At 37.2% G+C, this 21,446-nt stretch overlaps 1 protein-coding gene across 6 annotated transcripts in view; it reads left to right on the top strand.

Annotated features, from left to right (window-relative positions):
* LOC138829667 (zinc finger protein 717-like) overlaps positions 1–21,137 on the top strand; it is a 55,694-nt gene extending 34,557 nt beyond the window's left edge. For 4 of the 6 annotated variants that reach the window (XM_070026137.1, XM_070026136.1, XM_070026139.1 and 1 more), the window contains 7 exons: positions 2,883–3,135; positions 8,175–8,301; positions 9,034–9,123; positions 10,037–10,083; positions 16,483–16,609; positions 17,263–17,352; positions 18,301–21,137. In XM_070026137.1, coding sequence (XP_069882238.1) covers positions 3,079–3,135; positions 8,175–8,301; positions 9,034–9,123; positions 10,037–10,083; positions 16,483–16,609; positions 17,263–17,352; positions 18,301–19,697 — 1,935 coding nt within the window. In that variant the 5' untranslated portion in view covers positions 2,883–3,078 and the 3' untranslated portion in view covers positions 19,698–21,137. Of the gene's footprint in view, positions 1–2,882; positions 3,136–8,174; positions 8,302–9,033; positions 9,124–10,036; positions 10,084–14,389; positions 14,475–16,482; positions 16,610–17,262; positions 17,353–18,300 lie in introns of those variants that run through there. The other 2 variants (XM_070026140.1, XM_070026141.1) reach the window with 2 other exon arrangements.
* Positions 21,138–21,446: the final 309 nt, after the last annotated feature.

Raw genomic sequence — 21,446 nt, 5'->3', positions numbered from 1 at the left:
CTTCCAGTATGTGATCTCTCAAACTTACTCCAAATGTGCCATCTCTGGAATTGCCAATGCTAGATCTAGTATATTCCTTCTTCCTGCCTATTCAGGAAGTGTTAGTCAAGGGTCCTTGGCCTTACTAAAAAACTTACAAAAGCAAACTTGAGGTAATATATTTTGCTCAAGGTTGTATGAGTTGTAGATTTTACATATTCTCAAGTGTTACCTAGTGTTACCCTTTTTGGCACAATCTGCCTACAGAAGTATTATTTCACTTAGGAAATTCTGTTTAGGAATTAAAATAAATGAAGCATAAACACTCCTTTAAAATATCTTATAGAAACGTGTTGAACCAGTTTTTATCCTCTGCATATCCTATGGCTTTTGCAACTTTAAAATGTTACTAACATGGATATACTCTACTTTATTTATTTGGTCTTTGACAAATTCCAATTTCTCTGATTTGAGCCTATTTTACATCGCTTAAAATGAGAGAGACTGACAACATGTATTCCAAAACAATTGATAAAATATATTTTAAATGTAATGCAATGCCAGTTTGTTCTGTGCTAGTGGTCTCTCTTAAACTGAGTGCCTGAGCACTGACCATGAGCTTCTTTTGCTCAAAGGTAATGTTCTACCACTTAAGCCACATCTCACTACCAGCTATTTTTGGTAGTTTATTAGAGATAAGAGTCTCCCAGACTTTCCTGCCCCAGCTGGCTTCAATCTGTGATCCTAAGATCTCAGACTTGAGTAGCTCAGGTTACACCCTTCAGCAACCAGAGCTCAGTTACAATGCCCTCTTTTAAATACAGATTATATTGCTAATAAACCAGTCTGAAATAGAAAATTTTAAAATTTTCAGAAGGGATGTTCAGTCACTAATATATATATGAGAATAGTCCAAATTACAAAGCATAAAGAAAATATCCCACCCTGACATTCATAACACTCCTGGTCTCAAGCATTGTGAATACAGACACTTAGAGCATACAGTATTTTTTTTAAAGTAAGAAAACATTCTTGTGATGTAGAAAAACCAAATACTAATGTGCAAACATTGTTTTAAATGATTTATCTTTCCTAACACAACCTAACTGAAGTCTACAGAGTAGATTTTCAGTTTCTTTAAATGTCAGTGTAAAATTCATTTTATTTTAAGAATTTCCATTCTGCATTATTGTGTTAAAAAAAACAGCATTGTGGATAATAGCTTTTCCTGTGTAATAATCCAACAAGTACAAACAAAAGGACAAAGCTATTTAATTTGTTTTTTGTTTTGTTTTATGGATCTACATTTGGGGTGTCCTCAGCTTGGTATTTTGTTTTATATTGTTTAAGTAACATGTAAGACTTTAATCTTATGGTTCCTTGGTTGAAGATGATTTGTGGGGATTCTGTTATTCCTATGACCACTATTTTATGTTGCATCATTTTTTAAAATATTTTTTATTGTGAAAATACTGTACAGAGGGGTTACAATTACATGGGCAAGATAATGAGTACATTTCTTATCAAGCATTGTAGCCTCCTCCTTTGTTTACACTTCCCATCCCTTCCCATAATCCCTCCCCCCACCTAATCCTCCCCCCCCCCAAGTTGTAAAGTTCGTTTTTTGACATGACAATTTGTACTTCTCATTGTTGCAACAGGTCCACCTGTATCCTTATTTAAACAACTTTTTTTTCCCCTTCCCCTCCACAAATTATACCGACATCAAATACAGTGAAAGCAGGGGTTATACTGTGGGGGAGGGACACACAAAACAATAAAGAAATAATCTTATAAATGTGTTAGAAACAAATGAAAGAAAAAAAACATTTAAATACATACCATACCGTAGGGTTCATTTTCCTAACATCACCTTATCTGACCTTTTCTGCTTGACTCATACATATACTAGATATTGCAAATAAGGGAAACCATAGGACCTATGTTGCTTGGCTTACTTCATTTAATATAATTTTTTCCAAGTCTTTCCATTTCCTAACAAATGGGGCAATGTCATTCTTTCTGATGGAGGCATAGAATTCCCTTGTGTATATATACCACATTTTCTTGATCCATTCATCTACTGAGGGGCATCTGGGTTGGTTCCATATCTTAGCTATGGTAAATAATGCTGCAATAAACATAAGTTGTGCTGGTAGCTTTAGTGTGGTCTTGTTTGTAAACATTTAGGTAAATGCCCAGAAGTGGGATTGCTGGGTCATAGGGGAGCTCTATGTGGAGTCTTTTGAGGAACCTCCATACTACTTTCCAAAGTGGTTGAACAAGTTTACACTCCCACCAACAATGCAGTAAGGTTCCCTTCTGTCCACATCCCCCCAGCATCTGTTGTTATTAGAGTTCTTGATTTTTGCCATGTTGCATCATTTATTAAGCCCTTTATATCCAGCAGGATGGCTGAGGTTCTTCATATGAATATTTAAGAATGTGAGGGACTTCACAATCTGTGTTTATATCATTTTTATTGATGTCTCTTTGGCCAAAGCAGGTTAAATGGTAAATTGCAAGTCATTGCACAAAGTACTCTGAGTATTTGGGTACAGGTAAATGTGCCACTTAAGAACCATTATTGAAACATTAGAACACCAGAAATAAGTCTTATATACACTTTTCCTGCATAACTTTGGATGAAAAATACGAAGTTATAACATATATGCTTTCTAGGGTGTTTAAATATGTAAGTGAATGAAGTAGAGCATAAATGCTCAATGGAGTCTAAGATAGCTTTGCATTAATAAAATATTTCATATGTGCCTAAGTGTATTTCAGTAATAACTACTTTTAGTGAAGATAGGATGTGTTTTTTTTATTTCATATTTTTGTGGGAGCATTAGGTTTTACAAATTCTATATGTATGTTAACCTAAAAATGAATTGCTTTTATAGGATCCAGCTACCAATTTATGGACCGTGGATTTGTCTTTAGTGAAGAATTTAATGCTCTACTTGATACAGAAAAGTACTTCTCCCATAAGAAGTCTTTATGCTTTTCCAGCCTGTGTATAATGTTTTGAGAAGGAAAATCTGGGGCACAATCACATAGGTCCTTTCCAGACTACCTCATTTGCCTTCTCTCCCTGCCATGCTTCCAGAACCTTCTGTTCATTGTCAACAGCATAAAGGAATGAGAGGATCTCTGGTGAGTTGCTTTTTATTTCTCACTTTTTTTTTTTTTTTTTTTTGGTCGGTGATGGGGCCTGAACTCTGGGCCTGGACATTGTCCCTCAGCTCTTGAGCTCAATGTTAGCATTCTACCACTTGAGCCACAGTGCCACTTCCAGCTTTTTCTGCTTATGTGGGTGCTGAGGTATCAAACCCAGGGCCTCATGCATTCAAGGCAAGCACTCTACCACTGAGCCACCTTCCCAGCCCCTCACCTTTTTTTTTTTTTTTTTGGTCGGTCATGAGGCTTGAACTCCAGGCCTGGACGCTGTCCCTAACCTATTCAGCTCAAGGCTAGCACTCTGCCACTTGAGCCACAGTGCCACTTCCGTTTTTTCTGGTGTTTTTTTGGAGATAAGAGTCTCACAGGGACTTTCCTGCCCAGGCTGGTTTTAAGCCATGATCCTCTTATCTCAGCCTCCTGAGTAGCTAGGATTGCAGGTCTCTGCCACCAGCACCTGGCACGTCTCACCTTTTTTACATTCCATTTTATGAACCTAAGGGTATCTAACATTGAAAAACAGAAAAACAGATTCAGCTTCAGGAACATGTTTCTAAATAAGATAAAGATGGCTTGTAGATTTAGCAGATTAAAAAAATCTTACATTCTGTCAGAGTGCAAATTTGCTTTAGTTTATTTCTAGTTTTTAGGAGGTGACTTCTCATGGAAGGTGAAGGAGGTGAAGGATCGTTAGTAACTGGTGAGAGATCACATCGTTATGAGTAACATTAAACTATCTTAATGAACTTTACTGGAGTTGCTGAAATAGTGTGGCCTCACATAACTTTCGATGTTCTAAGGGACTGAGTAAGCTTAAATTACTCTCCATACATACTTCTTGGAGTGTTTCATGGTCTTTATCTTACTTGATACTTAGGCTATATTTGATGATATAGTCTGTGGCCTTTCTAGAAATCCCTCTGTTTTATTCTAAAGTATCTTCACAAGACTTTTCTTCTAAAATGTTCTCTATTTATTCTGTTTCCTGCTCACTAGCTTTCTTTATTTCTCTTTCTCTCTGTATCTGTTTTTCTCTCTATCTAATTTTCTCAGTCTGTCTGCCTTCTATATGTCTCTTACTTTTTTCTTTTCTTCAAATGCTCTATCTAGGAACTAGTTTTCCTTACTGATCAATTTTCCTTTGCTGATGTGGCGCTTAACATTACTGTTTCCCTTTCCCGTTATAGAGGGAAATTGTTACCAACTGTAATCCCAGGTAGTTCTACAGGATTCCGGAGCCAAAGAAAATTAGACAAACACAAACACAGGGGTCCCAAGGCTCACTAGCCCTTGGACCCTGAATCTCCACAAGCACACATATTTGCTTGAATTTACATAGGGAAAGTTACCATGGGTACATGCAAAAACTAAAGCATCCCTCTTGGCGCCTAGCTACTCAGGAGGCAGAGATCTGAGGATTGTGGTTCAAAGCCAGCCTGGGCAGGAAAGTCCATGAGACACTTATCTCCATTTAACCACCAGAAAACCAGAAGTGGCACTGTGGCTCAAGTGATAGAGCATTAGCCTTTAGCTGAATAGCTCAGGGAAAGTGCCCATGCCCAGGGTTCAAGTCCCATGACCAACAAAAAAATAAAGCATCTGTATTTCTATTACAATCAGAGCCAAAACAGAGTTTGTGAGAGACAATTTTTCCTGTATTGTTTTGAGACAGGAGTCTGCAACCAGAGAAAGTCCAGACATGAAGTCCACATTACCGTTGCCTTCAAGGTCAATAGCACTGAAAGTTCAGTTCCGAGCCTTTCCAACACTAAGGAAGGGGTGTGGCACTCCAGTCCCTTAACCCTCACAAGAGGTGTCTGTTTTAACTCTTTCATGGCCAGCTCTCAGCATTCTGAGTACAGTTGATGTAGAGTTCCCAACTTCTCAAACCTTTTTCATCTTCAGATCAACTTCAGAGTTCCCTATAGAAAATTACTACCTTCCATCCTTCAATAAACAGCAACAAATTGATTTCTCCTGATTCTCTTGTCTTTGTCTGGTCTAACCTCATTTGATGTGGTACTGAGGTTCTGGTTTTTCTTCTCTGTTTGAATATTTTCATTCACTGCCAATATGATATAGAAGCAGGTTTTGATAATAAACAATACAGTGAATAGGGTTTTTATATTTGAAATATCACTGGTGCCAAAATCTGACAGACTGCTCAGTAATAGACTTTGATCTCTCACTAATGTTTGTGGCAATATGTCCTTAGGAATCTCCTGGGACAGATGATTCAGGAATATGTGACACATTCAAACAATTGTCAGTGAAAAGATATACAAAGATTAAAAGCAAGGCACACAGATTATAATAATTTGTATCTTTTGTCCATATGTGTTTGTTATTAATGCTATTTGTAGTATACCTTTCCAGCTAAAAACTTTTGATACATTGTCAAACACTTTCAACTTGTTATTTCACTAAGAAAAATAGATAAATATGTCATATCTCTAGAAGCCAAAATGTGAGTTTTCCATGTTGCTTTTTTTAGCCTGTTCTTGCTATGTAGTTCAGGCTGCTCTTAAATTTGTTATGTAGCTTAGGATGGCTGGTAATCCTTTTTGAGTTTCCCAAGTTTAGAGAGTTTACGTATGTTTCATCCTGTGTGGCTACATTAACCATTCTTATATGTCAATTCAGTGATAAAACATATGGCCAAATTGTTGTGCAGCCATCCTTTCCATCTATCTACAACAAATTTTCATGTTCCATATATGAAGCTGCATAATCATTAAATATACAGCTCCTGTTCCTCTCTATCCCAGTGTCTGGAATTATCTTACTTTTTGGCTCTATTAGCTTGTTGATCTTTGGAAGCTCAGTAAGGGAGATCATACCATGAATGTTGCTTTATGACTGGTGTGGTTTTTTTTCAGCATATTGTATTCTGCAAAATGTAGTCATTTTTTTTCTTTTTCAACACATTTATCTATTGTTTTCCTGCTTCTATCTTTTGGTTATTGTGAGTAGTTGTTATAAAGTGATTCCCCAAATGTTTGTTCTAATGCCTGCTTTCCCTTCTGTACAAATCTAGAAATAAAAGTGACGAACCATATTACTATGTAATTATCTATTTAGTTCCTCTTAGGAGTCTCCATACCATCCGTGATAGTCTTATATTCCTGAGAGAAATGCACCAAAGTTCACATTTCTTTCACATCTTGCCCAGCAGTTGTCAGACTTTGGAAGCTTTGTTTGTTTGTTTTTGTTTAAACTATGTCCATGTTAACATGTGTAAAATAGTTATTTCATTGTAATTTTTGTGTGTGTCAGTTGTGGAGTTTGAATTCAGGGCCTGGGCGCTGTCCCTGTGCTCTTCAGCTCAAGTCTAGCACTCTACCACTTGAGCCACAGTGCCACTTCTGTACACTGAAAAATAACCTCTAATATAACCCGCAGGCCTTCTTCTATGTACTGTAAATCAACTCTGATACCTATTACAATTTAAATCCTATGTATATAGTTGTAATACCACATTGTTCATAGGATAATGGCAGGTGCCAATTTTTTTAAAACTATTTTGGTTCTCTAATTGCGTCTGGGCAACTCACAAATATGCAAGTGTTATTAATGAATTCTCTTTCCCTGAAAATATCTTCCATCTACATTTTTAAAAGAGTTCCTCTGACCAACGTATTGTGATTTGAAGGTTATTTTCATTCAGCACTTTACAGTTATAGTTCCTTTATGTAGTTTAGTCCAGTATTCACCTCTGGTATTGTCAAACATAGCTTCATTGGAGGAATTGTTGGCCATTCTTCATTTGTACTGGGGTTTGCACAACAAATTGGTACTATATTTCTCTGTTTCTCTCTATAAATTATATTACTATATTCCAACTTAAAATTCTTCTATAATTTTTAGATCACATCATTCTTTATTCTTATTTTTCTGTTTTGTTTCTAGTAGTCATATTTCACCTTTTTTTTTTTTTGTATTGTGAATGTTCCTTAAGCCCCTATTTGCCTCCATCCTTCCAGGAAGGCCTATTAAAATGAAGATCTGGTCAAGAAACATTTTTATTCCCCACCCACCTATATTCTGTATTGTAGGAGATAGGCGATGTGCACAAAAGTTCATGCTGGAACTTCTTTGTTTACTCAGGAAGGAAGTATCAGGATACTATGTCCACAATTCCATCTTTAAAATTTAATAACAAAATGATTAACATAGGATATTTTTTTTTGGGGGGGGGTCCGGTCGTGGGGCCTGAACTCTGGGCCTGGGCGCTGTCCCTCAGCTCTTCAGCTCAAGGCTAGCTCTCTACCACTTGAGCCTCAGCGCCACCTCTGGCTTTTTTCTTTTTGCTTATGTGGTGCTGGGGAATTGAACCCAGGGCCTCATGCATGCAGGGCAAGCGCTCTACCACTGAGCCACCTTCCCAGCCCAACATAAGATACTTTTATTGTGGGAACTAAGTCAAATTTTGTAAGTGCCAAATCACTCATTAGCTATTTTCTTGAGTACTGGTATTCCCTTTTTATATTCACCAGGACACTGTGCTGTTTTTAGGTCTACTAATGGAAAATGTAATCCATGGTATGTACTGACTATATTCTGATTGCTTATGAGACCACTTTTTAATAGATGATCTAAATAGGCTTTTTAGCGACCCAGAATATGAAAATGCAGGAAAAAACATTTGCTTGCTTCTTTGTTTCCCTGAGATATAGTAAACTTTATCAAAATAAGCTAAACACACTCTTTCAGATACCTACTTTGACTTAATGTTGTCATGCCACATAACTACCTTCTTAGAATTATTTACTCGTCTGTATTGCTAGCACCAGAAATGTGTCTGATGTATTAGGGAAACTTTCTATTAGTAATGACCAAATTAATACAGAGGAAAATATTTTTAGTTTGAGTTTTGTTTCTCCCACTGTATAGATAATACTGCAAGCTCCAGACATTTTATGTAATATGAAAGGATCTGTGTAGAAGAATAAAATTCCAGACTTAGTGTTCTCATGACTCAGGGCTAATTACTTGATGGAAATGTGCCGTTACAGAAGCTGGTGTCATTTCATGATGTTGCTGTGCATTTCAGCTGGGAGGAGTGGCAGCACCTGGATCTTGCTCAGAGGACCCTATATAGAGATGTAATGCTGGAGACCTACAGCAACCTTGTGTTCTTAAGTGAGCAAAAGTCATGCTAATTTGCAATGTCAAGTGATTTGTTTTTAGTAGATATGTGAATATTTATGAAACTTGTACTGCTATTTAGGTATAAGATTCCAGTACATGAGAAGTGTGATTTCTTTCTAAGGAAAACTTCAACTTGATTATATAACACCTGAGGCAAGTTTATTCTCATTCTTCCAGAGGCTAAATCAGCAGTTTTACAGAAGTTCTAAACTATGTTCCACTAACAGGAGACTGTCTTCCCAAACCTGAGATTATTTAGGTGGATATACAATCTAGAATAGGATGTATATCACTATTGGAAGTATGATCTGGAAATCACTAAAGGGAGTATTTCTAATTCAAACCTGGCACTGGCTCCAGTGATTCATGCCTGTAATCCTAGCTACTCAGGATGCTGAAATCTGAGGATTTTAGTTGGAATGGCAAAAAAAGGCCCCATGAGATTCTTATCTCCAATTAACCACTCAAAAACTGGAAGTAGAGCTAATATTCAAACTGGTAGAATGTTAGTCTTGAGGAAAAGAGCTGAGTTCAAGCCACACAACCAGCAAAATAAATCCAAAGTTGGGCAAATGTCACCCATGGAGCCAGAGAGAAATGAGAAACAAGAATTAGCAGCAACTTTGTGTACAGGATGTATAAAATTTTACAGTTGTATAAAATTTTACAGATGTATATACGACCCAGTATGAGCAGTAGTTCTATACTATTTCTTCCTAACAGGGCACTGTGCTCCTAAACCTAAATTGATTGTCAAGCTGGAGCAAGGTGCAGAACCATGGAGAAGAGAAGCCTCAGACAAGAATCTCACAGGTGAGATAAAGCATGTTGCATAGTGATGAAGCCAGAGCAATAATGTTCCTAGTTACCCTGAGTCCTGAGAGTAACAAAGAACTAGGTGTCAAAGACTTGTAAACTAAGAATGCAATGAGTATTTGGGTACAGGGAAATATGCCATTTGACAACTATTATTAAAACATTATGGGCTCAGAAGGTAGCTCAGTGGTAGAGTGCTTGCCTCACATGCATGAGGCCCTGGGTTCGATTCCTCAGCACCACATGAGCAGAAAAAGGCTGGAAGTGGAGCTGTGGCTCAAGTGGTAGAGCTCTAGCCTTGAGCTGAAGAGCTGAGGGACAGCACCCAGGCCCAGAGTTCAGCCCCCACAACCGACCAAAAAAAAAATATTATAACACAAGAAATAGGTCTTATGTACATTTTTCCTGCATAACTTTGGGTAAAACATACAAAGTTATAACATATATACTTTCTATGGTGTTTAAATATGTAAATGAAACAGGTAGAGTACAAATGCATAATGGAGTCCTAGGATACCTTTGCAGTAAGAGAAAAATAGTTCATATATTTTAGCAAAAAAAAAGTTTCATATATTTTAGCAATAACTAATTTTAGTGAGCTTGTGATCCATTTTTTTTGTTTCAATTATTCAATTATTTTTTGTGAGAACAATAGTTTTATCATATCTGTATGCATTAACCTAGAAAAGAATTGCTTTAATAATATCTGTCTACCAACTAATGGACTGTGGATCCGTTTTTAGTGTAGAGAGTTTAATGCTGTACTTGAGACTTAAAAGACTCTTCTCTCAAAAGAATGCTTTATGCATTTCCAGCCCATGTATAATGTTTTGAGCAGGAATATGTAGGGCAAAACCAAACAGGTTCTTTCCTGACTACCTCTTGCCTTCTCTCCTGGCCATGGTACCAGAACATTCTGTTCATTGTCAACAGCAAGAAAGAACGAAAGAATTTCTGGTGAGTTGCTTTTTATTTCTCACTTTGTTATAAACCTAAGGGTGTCCAAAACATAAGAACAGAAAAACAAATTCAGCTTTGGGAATATGTTCCTAAATCAGATAAAGATATGCAAAGTTAGATTAAAAAGTGGATGATATGACAAAGTAAACAGGACTCAAGATACCCATACACGATGAGACGGACAGAAGATAGTCTTAGAAGAAAAGTACTAAATTGTAATACCCAAGTACCTCTTCATATGTAGAATATGCAGCTGAAAAGAACCCCAAGACAAGGAAACAAAGGACTTCTTCTTAATTTGTCTTATATTTAGATGATGCTGTGTTCTTTACCTCATAAATGTACATACCACCTGATATATGTTATGTTAACCCTGTTGTATATCACCTTTAAAACAATAATAAAATAATCAGAACAAAATACTCTCAAAACTCATAATTACCTAAAAAAAAAGATGGCTTGTAGATTTAGCAGATTATAAAAGTTAACAATCTAATTGGAGTGAAGATTTGATTCCATTTGTTTCAAACAACAAAACAGATTTGATTCCGTTTGTTTCAAACAACAAAGCATCTATAATAATATTACAATCATGGCCAGGTACTGGTGGCATACACCATAGCCCTACCTACTCAGGAAGCTGAGATTTAAGGATATCAGTTCAAAGCCAACCCCGGCAGGAAAGTTCCTGAGACTCTTTATCGCTAATTAGCCACTGGAAAACCAGAAGTGGTGCTGTGGCTCAAGTGGTAGAGTGCTTTCCTTAAGCTGAAGAGCTCAAGGACAGTGTGCAGTCCCAGAGTACAAGCCCCATGACCCACCCAAAAGACCAAAAATTACAATGAGAGCCAAAAAGAAAGTTTGTGAAAGACACTTGTTCCCTTATTCTTTAGAGACAAGAGACTGCAGCCCAGAGACAGTCCAGACATGAAGTCCTCTGGACCTAGCCTTCAAGGCCAACAGTACCCAAGGTTCCATTCCCAGGGGGTGCCACTGCAATCCCTTAATCTTCTCTAGAGTTGCCTGTTTTAACCCTTCCATGGCTAGCTGTCAGCATTCTGAGTATTGTCAAATGGAGCTCCAACCTCAAACCTTTTCCGCTTTCAGCTCCACTTCAGAGTTCCCTACTGAAAATTACTACCTTCCACCCATCAATATATAGAAAAAAAATTATTTTTTCCTGATTCTGTTACCTTTGATTTAATGGCATTCAATGTGGTTGTACAGTAGTGCAGTTTTATTTTTTCTTTTTGCTCTATTTGAATATTTTTATTTACTGCCAGTATAAGATAAAAGCTAGGGCTTGGAAGGTGGCTCAGTGGTAGAGTGCTTGCTTTGCATGCATGAGGCCCTGGGTTCCATTCTTCAGCACCACATAAGCAGAAAAAGTTGGAAGTGGCGCTGTGGCTCAAGTGGTAGAGTGCTAGCCTTGAGCTGAAGAGCTGAGAGACAGACCCAGAGTTCAGGCCCCACGACTGACAAAAAAAAAAAAAAAAAGATAAAAGGTAGTTTTGATAATGAACAGTGCAGGGGCTAAGGGTTTTATATTTGAAATAACATGGATGGCAGAATCTGACAGATATTTGCTCAGTAATAGACTTTGATCTCTCAGGAATTTCACTATTAGCTAATATGTCTGGGAATATATCCTTAGTAATCTACTGGAGAAATGACTCAGGAATACATGACACATTTGAATAGCAGTGAATGAAAGGATATATAAAAACTAAAAAGCAAGATGCACAGATTATAATAATTTGTGTATCTTGTCCATGTATATTTTTTATTAATGGTATTTGTAGTGTATGTTTCCAGCTAAAAGCTACCTTAACATGTTTTCAAATACTTTTAATTAGTTTATTTCAAAAAGAAAAATAGATACGTGTCATATCTCTGATAGCCACACAAGATGCATTAACCATTCTTAAATGTACAGTTCATTGATATTATATATGGCTGCATTGTTGTAAGACCATCCCTTCCATCGATCCACAGCATTTTTCATCTTCCATATATGAAGCTGTATAATCATTAAATAGGCACCTCCTGTTCCTTTAAATCCGTCTCTGAGTCTATGAGATTGCTGATCCTTGGAAGCTCAGTGAGGAAAATTATACCATGGCTGTTCCCTAGGATTGGTGTATTTTATTTAGCTTTTTGAATTCAAGATTCATCCCTGCTGTAAAATGTACTAAACTTGGGACTGGGAAGGTGGCTCAGTGGTAAAGCGCTTGCCTTGCATGCCTGAGGCCCTGGGTTCGATTCCTCAGCACCACATAAGCAAAAGGAAAAAAAGCCAGAAGTGGCACTGTGGCTCAAGTGGTAGAACACTAGCCTTGAGCTGAAGAGCTGAGGGACAGCGCCCAGGCCTAGAGTTCAGGCCCCATGACCGGACCCCTCCACCCCCCCCAAAAAATGTACTAAACTTTTCTTTCTTTTCAATACATTTATCTATTGTTTTACATACTTCTAAGTTTTGGTTATTGTGAGTTGTTATAAAGTAATTCTCCACATATGTTTTCTAATCCCTGCTTTTTCTTCTTTTGGATACATATCTAGAAATAGAAGTACTGAACCATATTCCTGTTTTATATATTAATTTCTTTTTAGTACTCTCCATGCCATCTTTGCTTGTCACTATTTGTTACCTTCTTTTTAGAAAAGTCTCTTCAATATTTTCCCATTTTATACTCAGATTTTATGTGGGGGAGAGTTAGTTGTAGGATTTTGTCTTATATGTACTCATTCATTCTAGTCATTAATCTATTTAGAGATATGTGCAAATACTTTCTTTCATATTAGGCTTTTTCCTTTTTTTTTTTTTTTTTTGGTCAGTGTGGGTCTTGAACTCTGGGCCTGGGTGCTGTCCCTCAGCTCTTAAGCTCAAGGCGAGCCCTCTACCACTTGAGCCACAGCACCACTTCCAGTTTTCTGTGGTTTATTAGAGATAAGAGTCTCACCGACTTTCCTGCCCAGGCTGGCTTTGAACAGCGATCTTCAGATCTCAGCCTCCTGAGTAGCTAGGATTATAGGTATGAGCCACCGGCCGACTTTTTCTTCCTTTTTGACTGTGCTTTCTGATACATAAGGTTTTAATTATATGCATTTAATTTTGTTTACTTTTGTTTCAGGCACTTTTGGTATTCTATCCAAGGAATTTCTGTTAAATCCAATGTCGTGAAGCTTTCCTCTCCTACTGTCTTCTTTTCTTCCTTTCCCTTTCTCTTTTTCCCTCCTCTCCTTTCCTCTCTTGTCCCCTCTTTTTCCTTCTTTTCCCTGTCCCTTTGCTCCCATTCTTTCCTTCCTCCACTCATTTTTTTTAATCTTTATGTCTCAGATGAGGACTTGCTGTGTTGCCACAATTGGTATCTAACTTAGGAACTCACGTGCTACACCTACCTCAGCCTCCACTATGCTTTTCTCATGCTAGTAGTGGAACTTGAATGCTCAGGCCTCACAGTCAATCAGCTTCCTCATTTGCTGTTGACACTATCATTTGAGTCATGCTTCCAACCTGTTTATTAGCTGCTTAAATTGAGTTGTCTACCCAGACTGGCTTCCAGATTTCATCCTCCTTAGTAGCTAGGATAGAATAACAGTCTTAAGTCAGAAGCACTTGTTTTGTTTATTCTTACTTGAACATTTAACATTACCAGTTAACTGGATACTGCAATAAAAAAAGATTATTGTTATTGGTTTATGTAGAATTAATACTCAACCCTATTGAAATATTTCATGATTCAAACTAAGTGTTGTATTTTGTTTCTAATAATTGTGACTGTTCTCCTAAATGTGGTAGATTTTCTTCCCTAAGCAAATAGTTTATGCTGGCACAACTCCATGGAGGAATTGTTTTAAAATTAATTCATTGTTATATAGGTGCTGTACAGAAAGATTACAATTATATGAGTCAGGTAATTAGTACATTTCTTTTCACACAGTGTCTTCCATTTGCTAACTCTCTCTCAATCCCTCCCTCCCATTTCTTCTCTCATGTTGTATAGTTTACTTTCCATCAGTGTTTGATGACATCCCCTGCTGTATTTTTTCACCCTATTTCCCTGGAGTTCTATGGCTTTCCCCACCGACCACAAGATATACGTGTGAATGCACCACACATAATTTTTGTTTTAAAGGTGAAGTACGAAAGTGGTTACCATTAATATTTTATAAATCACAATGATACAGTACATTTCTTCCAGCTTCATTCTAATTTTCCTACTTATTGCACTGATAATTAGAAGTACATGATTTAGTTTAAATGTATTTATAACATAGCTTTATTTCTCATATTGATTTCTAGAAAGTTTGTCTTGAGACTTATTCACAGTGTGTCTGTCTTGGAAAATGAAATACCACAGTGCTTTAGAAACAACATTTAGGTTCAGGTAATGACATTATTGTGTGTGTTCCTGCTGACTTTTTGTCTGGTTGTTCTATCAGTAAGAGATGCATTAATTCTCCAATAGTAATTGTAGATTTAATAAATCTGTGATCTTTTTTTTCTTTTGGTTTGAACTCAGGTTCTGGGCACTGACACTGAGCTACTTAAGTAGCTCAATTCTTCCACTGTACCACTTGAGCCACAGTGCCACTTCTGGCTTTTTCTGTTTATGTTGTACTGAGAAATCAAAACCAAGGCTTCATGCATGCTAAGCACGCACTCTATCCATAAGCTATATTCCCAGTCCTAAATCTATTGCCCTTTTAATTTCTTTATAATACAATTAACTCTTTGAAATCAGGCCTTCATATTTGCCATGTAAGTACAATATTAATTGATCCATATGCCTAGTACATATACTTGGTTTTTAATATACTTACATGTTTATTACTGAATCTTTACACATTATACATAATTAATATGGTGCTATCAGATTTTTCTTATGTAAATCATTTTAGGGACATTACATAAAATATATACTATATATTCCTTTATACTTACCTACACATTTACGATTTTAATGACCTTGTCCTTTGTGTTTATCTATATTACCATCTTTTGTTATTCTCTTGAAGCAGGATTATTTCTTGTAACTCTTTAAAATGTATATATATTTTTAATGAATTGTATATCCCTGAAAATATCTTCAATCTACATTTTTAGAAGAGTTCCTCTACTCAATGGATTATGATTTGAATGGTATTTCTTTCAACACTTACAGATATATTTCCTTCTGTTTATTAGTCAGCATTGCCCTCTGGTATTGTCAAGCATGGCTGGATTTGAGGGATTATTAGCTATTCCTCATTTATAATGGGTTCAGTGTGGGAGTCAAAAATCTCTCCTTTTAGCCTTTTTTGATTTTTTTTCCCCTCCTTTTAGCCTTTGGAAAAGAAATTAATACTACATTTCATTCCAACTTGTAAAATTTCCTTCTATATTTTTACATCATATCCCTCTTCATACTTTTTTCTCTATCTTGCTTGTGGCGGTCATATTTCACATATTTTGTCATCTTCAATGTTCCTTAAGCATCTATCCATTTGCCTCTATCCTTCAGTGATGGTGTGTTAAAAGGCAAATATGTTCAAGAAATACTTTATTCTCCTCCCACCTATGTGCTGTATTGTACAAGGTAGGGAATGTTCACAGAAGTTCATGTTAGCATTTTTTTTAATCTCAGGAAGTATTAGGGTATCTTTGACCACACTTCACTTTAGAATTTTAATTAATGGTTAACAAAGGATATTTTTATGCATGAACTTAGTCAAATGTTATAAGGGTCAAATCAGTCATTATCTACTTTCTTGAGTACTGTTACTCCCTTTAATGTTCACCTAGATACTGCTTTTCATGAATCTACTAATGTGGTTTATATTCTATGTGGTGTCCTGGATGTGTTCTGATTGCTTATGAGAGCATTTTTTTGTTGTTGTTGGTTATGGGGCTTGAACTCTGGGCCTGAGTGCTGTCCCTCAGCTCTTCAGCTCAAGGCAAGTGCTCTACCACTTGAGCTACAGTGCCACTTCTGATGAGAACACTTTTTAATAGAAGATCTAAATAGGGTTTTCAGTGAGGCACACTATGAAAATCCAAGAAAAATTATTTGTTTTCATTGTTACCCTCATATGTAGCTAACCACTGTTTTAGATACCTACTTAGTCTTAATGTTATCATGCCAAATTATTAGGTCCTTAGAATTGTTCTTGTCTCTTTTGCTGGTACCAGAAATATATTCTGATATATTAGGGAAACTTTGTATTTTAATTACCAAGTTTATATAGAGGCAAAATATTTCTACTTTGATTTTTCTTTCTTCCATTGTATAGATAACACTGCAACCTCCAACTATTTTATGTAAGACAGATGCATGTATGTAAAAGAATGAAATTCTGGACTTGGTCTTCTCATGACTCAGGGCTAATTATTTGATGTAAAATGTGCCATTACAGAAGCTGATGTCATTTGATGATGTGGTTGTGGACTTCAGCTGGGAGGAGTGGCAACACCTGGATATTGCTCAGAGGACCCTCTATAGAGATGTAATGCTAGAGACCTACAGCAACATGGTGTCCTTGGGTGAGCAAGAGTCCCATTCACTTCCAAGTTCAATTGCTTTGTTTTTAGTAGATATAGGAATATTTATATTGTTTAGATAAAAGATTCCAGTCTGTGGGAAATACTAAGAAATACTTCAACTTGATTATATAACTCCTGAGGCAATTGTATTCTCATTCTTCAAAAGCCAAGTCAGCAATTTGACAAAAATTCTTAAGTATGTTTCACTACCAAGAGACTGTCTTTCTAAAGATGGATATACACTCTAGAATAGACTGTATATCACTACTGGAAGTATGATCTGGAAATCTCTAGTGTGTGTATTTATAATGCAAATCTGAAACTGGGTCCAGTGGCTCACATCTATAATACTAGTTTTCAGGAGGCTGAAATCTGAGGATTTTGGTTTGAATCCAGGCCAGGCAAAAAGTCCCCATGAGATTCTTATGTCCAATTAAACATTCAAAAACTGGAAATAGAACTGGGACTCAAAACTCATAGAATGGTAACCACACAACTGGCAAAGTAAATCCAAAGCTGGGGGAAAGTCAACCATGTAGTGGTTAAGAAAAGAGAAACAAGATTTAGGAGCAACCTTGTGAGTAGGATGTCTGAGATCTTTAAGTAATATGGCTCAGCATGGGGAATGGTTCTCCACTGTTTCTTATTAATAGGGCACCATATTCCTAAGCCTAACTTGATTGTCAAGCTGGGGCAAGGTGTAGAACCATGGAGACGAGAAGACTCAGACAAGAATCTCACAGGTGAGTTAAAGCATGTTGCATAGTGATGTTGGAGCCAGAGCCCCATTGGTAAGTGCATCTTGGGCTGTACACAGCAATAATGTTCCTCTTTCCCCTGAGTCCTCTGTATGGCAGAAAGCTAGGTGATCCTTTGTGTCAAAAACTTGTGAGTCAAGAATTCAGTGGAGACATGCTGAATTCTGTGTGGCAATAAAATGAATGTTAGTAATTCTCTTTCCATTTGTGGAAATCATTCTGAAAAAGAAAAAGAAGTTTAGAAAATAAGATTTAATTTTCTTTGAAACTAGGACTCTGCAGGTATGACAAAATATGTAGTATACTCTAGCTGCTATCCTCCATTAAGGAAAATATAGCTTGTCAATGGTGGTGGGAAGAGACTGTGTTTCAGAACTGAAGCTTTTAGTCCAAAGAGGATGAATACCTGGGAGATGAGATAGGGAGTATCCTTGGTCTTCCATGGTTTTGAGGGGCAGGAGTGTCAGAAAAGGAATTTTGGTGAGACTTTGTGGAAGGTGTAGAGCAACAAAATTTAAAATTCCCACAGGTATCTAAAGTAATTCATTTTTTTTGGGGGGGGGGGTCCGGTCGTGGGGCCTGAACTCTAGGCCTGGGCGCTGTCCCTCAGCTCTTCAGCTCATGGCTAGCACTCTACCACTTGAACTACAGCGCCACTTCCGGCTTTTTTCTCTTTTCTTATGTGGTGCTGAGGAATCAAACCCAGGGCCTCAGACATACAAGGCAAGCACTCAACCACTGAGCCACCTTCCCAGCCCCTCAGTTATTTTCTTAATTGATACATTAGGGAGAAAAGCATATATTTCTCATGAATCAATTACTACTTTGATATTTAAAAATCTCAACAGTTAGGATGGGAGAAAATATCTTTATCTGCACATCAAGGAATCTTTTGATCTTTGTTTTTGTCTTTTTTTCTGTGACTTATTTTAGATGTCCAAGCAATGGAGGATGTGACTTCCTGCCAGGAAAGTCCAGATGAATATCTATGTGAAGTATCAGTCACAAATAGTAACACAGTGGAAGAAAGAATGAGATTAGTAACAACTTCTAATTTGAGCTCAAAAGATAAACTAGAGCTGATTAGGAATAATGGGAACTCTTTAGGGATGAGGACTGAGGTGTTCATTGAGTATCAGAACATGCTTCCCTATGGTGAACTTGATGAGGTGCATGTTGCATATAAGCCTCCTGACCAATCCCTCAGATATTTAGATCATTTTAGTCAAAAGGATGAGAGTCCAAATGAGCTGCAGTATTTTGAACATATTGGAAAAAGGAAGGTATTAAACTCAGGGATCATATTCTTTAGTGGTAATTGGGTTCATGTGAGAGAACCCTCCTGTAAATATAATGAATATAGAGAAGATTATAATAAGTCTACATTCCTTGCACAAGGAGTACATCAGGGAGGGAAAACCACACCTGAATGTGCTGTATATGGAAATTTGTTCTTAAGACCTATAGTCAGTACACATCAGAAAATGTATAAGGGAGATGATCCTTGTACTTGTAGTGAATGTGAGAAATCTTTCAGGAAGAAAATACACCTTACAAAACCTCAGAGCAAATATCCAGAGGAGAAATCCAATGAATATATCCAGTGTGCAAAATCTACCTCTCAAAAGTCAAACCTGACTTTCCAACCTCAAACACCCATAGAAGACAAACCTTATGAACATGAGGAATGCAGGAAATTTCAGAAGTCAGCTCTCAGCAGGCATCAGAGAGCTTACATGGAAAAGGAACTTTATGAATGCAACCAATGTGGCAAATCTTTTACCTGTAAGGAACATCTTGATGTTCATCAGAGAATACGCATAGGAGAGAAACATTATGAATATAAGAAATGTGAAAAGTCCTTAACCCAGAAGTCACAGATCAACAGACAAAAGTTATGTCACACAGCAGAGAAATTATTGGAATGTAACAAATGTGGAAAGTCTTTCACACGGAAGTCACACCTCACTTCGCATCAGATAACACACACAGGAGAGAGACCTTATGAATGCAACCAATGTGGAAAGCTTTTCAGGTGGAAGTCAAACCTCACTTTGCATCAGAGTACACACACAGGAGAGAAACCTTATGAATGCAACCAATGTGGAAGATCTTTCAGAATCAAGTCACACCTCACTTCACATCAGAGAACACACACAGGGGAGAAACCTTATGAATGCAACAAATGCGGAAAGTCTTTCAGAAGGAAGTCACATCTCACTTCACATCAGAGAACACACACAGGAGGAAAACGTTATGGATGTCACACGAGTGGGAAGTCTTTCAGAGGCAAGTCAGACCTCATTTTGCATCAGAGAACACACACATGATAGAAGCCTTATGAATGTAGCAAATGTGGAAAGTCTTTCATACGGAAGTCATTCATCCCTTTGCATGAGGGAACACACACAGGAGAGAAGCCTTGTCAATGTAACAAGTGTGGAAAGTCTTTCAGAAAAGAAGTCATACCTCACTTTGCATCAGAGAACACACACAGGAAAGAAACCTTATGAATATAACAAATGTGGAATGACTTTCAAGTGGAGATCAGATCTTGGCAGACATAACAGAATTCACACTGGTGAGAACCCTTATGAAAGTAACAAATGTGGAAAGTCTTTCCCCTGAAAGATATACCTCAGTGATCATCAGCGAAGTGACTCACCTAGGAGAAAAGAAAACTAATGAATATAGCATATGTGCAATGGCCTTTAATGAGAAATCAGTCCCCAGTGTATCCAAAAACCTACACAGGAGAGTATAGTAAATGTATAAAGAACACTTTTCCAGAAGTCACATCTTTACAGGTATCTTTACAGGTATCTGGACCCATGACAGAATCTCTGTGAAAGTAATTGTTAGAGCAGTTTGGTCAACCAGCAGTCAACTGATTCATGGCAGAGGTAAGCTAGGTTTAATGGGAAACTATTCTTTACACTCTGGTAGTCAGTGACCCAACATTTCTCATTCTCTCATTGTGTTGCGTGGGGATGATGTAGCTGCATTATTTAAAGGATTTGGACACAGTAATAGACATTCACTACTTCCAGGCTTGCACAGTAATTAAGAGAGTGAAGTCTTTTATAAGAAGGAATGGTTTTTCACAGTAATTTTATAAGCTCTTTTCAGAAATAAGAGCTGCAGGCCTTTCGGGCTGGAGTCAGATCATCTACAAGGTGTTTTGTGGAGCAATACATTAAAAAAAAAAAAAACTTTCCAGATTTGAGCCAACGATATGAGAATATAGATTTCTCTACTGCTCCCCTAAATTCTTCCACTGTATTTGTGGTCCATGCATTATTTCTTCCACTGTATTTGTGGTCCATGCATTATAACACAAATGAGTATTTACAGTTTATTTTTTGAAGGGAAGATCTTATAGAAAATACCAGTCCTGTATTACAAAATATGCACAATAGTAAAATTTTTCTCATCACCTTTTGCCCTAAATTGATAAAAAAAAAATTCAGAGAACCTGGAAGTACACACATTTGTAGATACATTTTCTTAGTGTATGGGTACAAGTCAAGAGACTAGACATTGTCCTTAAGAATTTTATCTTAATGCTAATGCTCTGCCACTTGAGCCACCAGCTTCACTTCCAGTTTCTTTGGTGGGCAAATAAAGATAAGAGTCTTAACCATTTTGTTTTGAATGTGTAACCCCAAAATGACTTTTTTTTTTTTTTTTTTTTTGGTCAGTCATGAGGCTTGAACTCTGGGCCTGGGCACTGTCCCTGCACTCTTCAATTCAAGGCGAGAGCTCTACCACTTGAGTAACAGTGGTACTTCTGGTTTTCTAGTGGTTTATTGGAGATAAGAGTCTCACGGACTTTCCCATCCGGGCTGGCTTTGAACCGTGATCCTCAGATCTCAGCCTTCTGAGTAGCTAGGATGACAGGTATGAGCCACTGGCACCCGGCATGACTTACTTTTTTTATTCACCTAATCACTGATGATGAGTCACTTGTGATTGATTCACTCTTAGCCCATTCTGTAGTTCTGCTAAGTAAGCTATAATAAAATACAAGTGTAGAGGATGTGAAGAGCCTAGGTTTTCTCACTGTTCTGGAGTCTGAA

The sequence above is a fragment of the Dipodomys merriami genome, unplaced genomic scaffold (genome assembly GCF_024711535.1).
Source record: "Dipodomys merriami isolate MVZ:Mamm:240054 unplaced genomic scaffold, mDipMer1.0.p SCAF_175, whole genome shotgun sequence".
In the NCBI taxonomy this organism is placed as follows: domain Eukaryota; kingdom Metazoa; phylum Chordata; class Mammalia; order Rodentia; family Heteromyidae; genus Dipodomys; species Dipodomys merriami.
The sequence above is the reverse complement of the archived record's forward strand: the minus strand, read 5'-3'. Positions and strand labels throughout refer to the sequence as shown.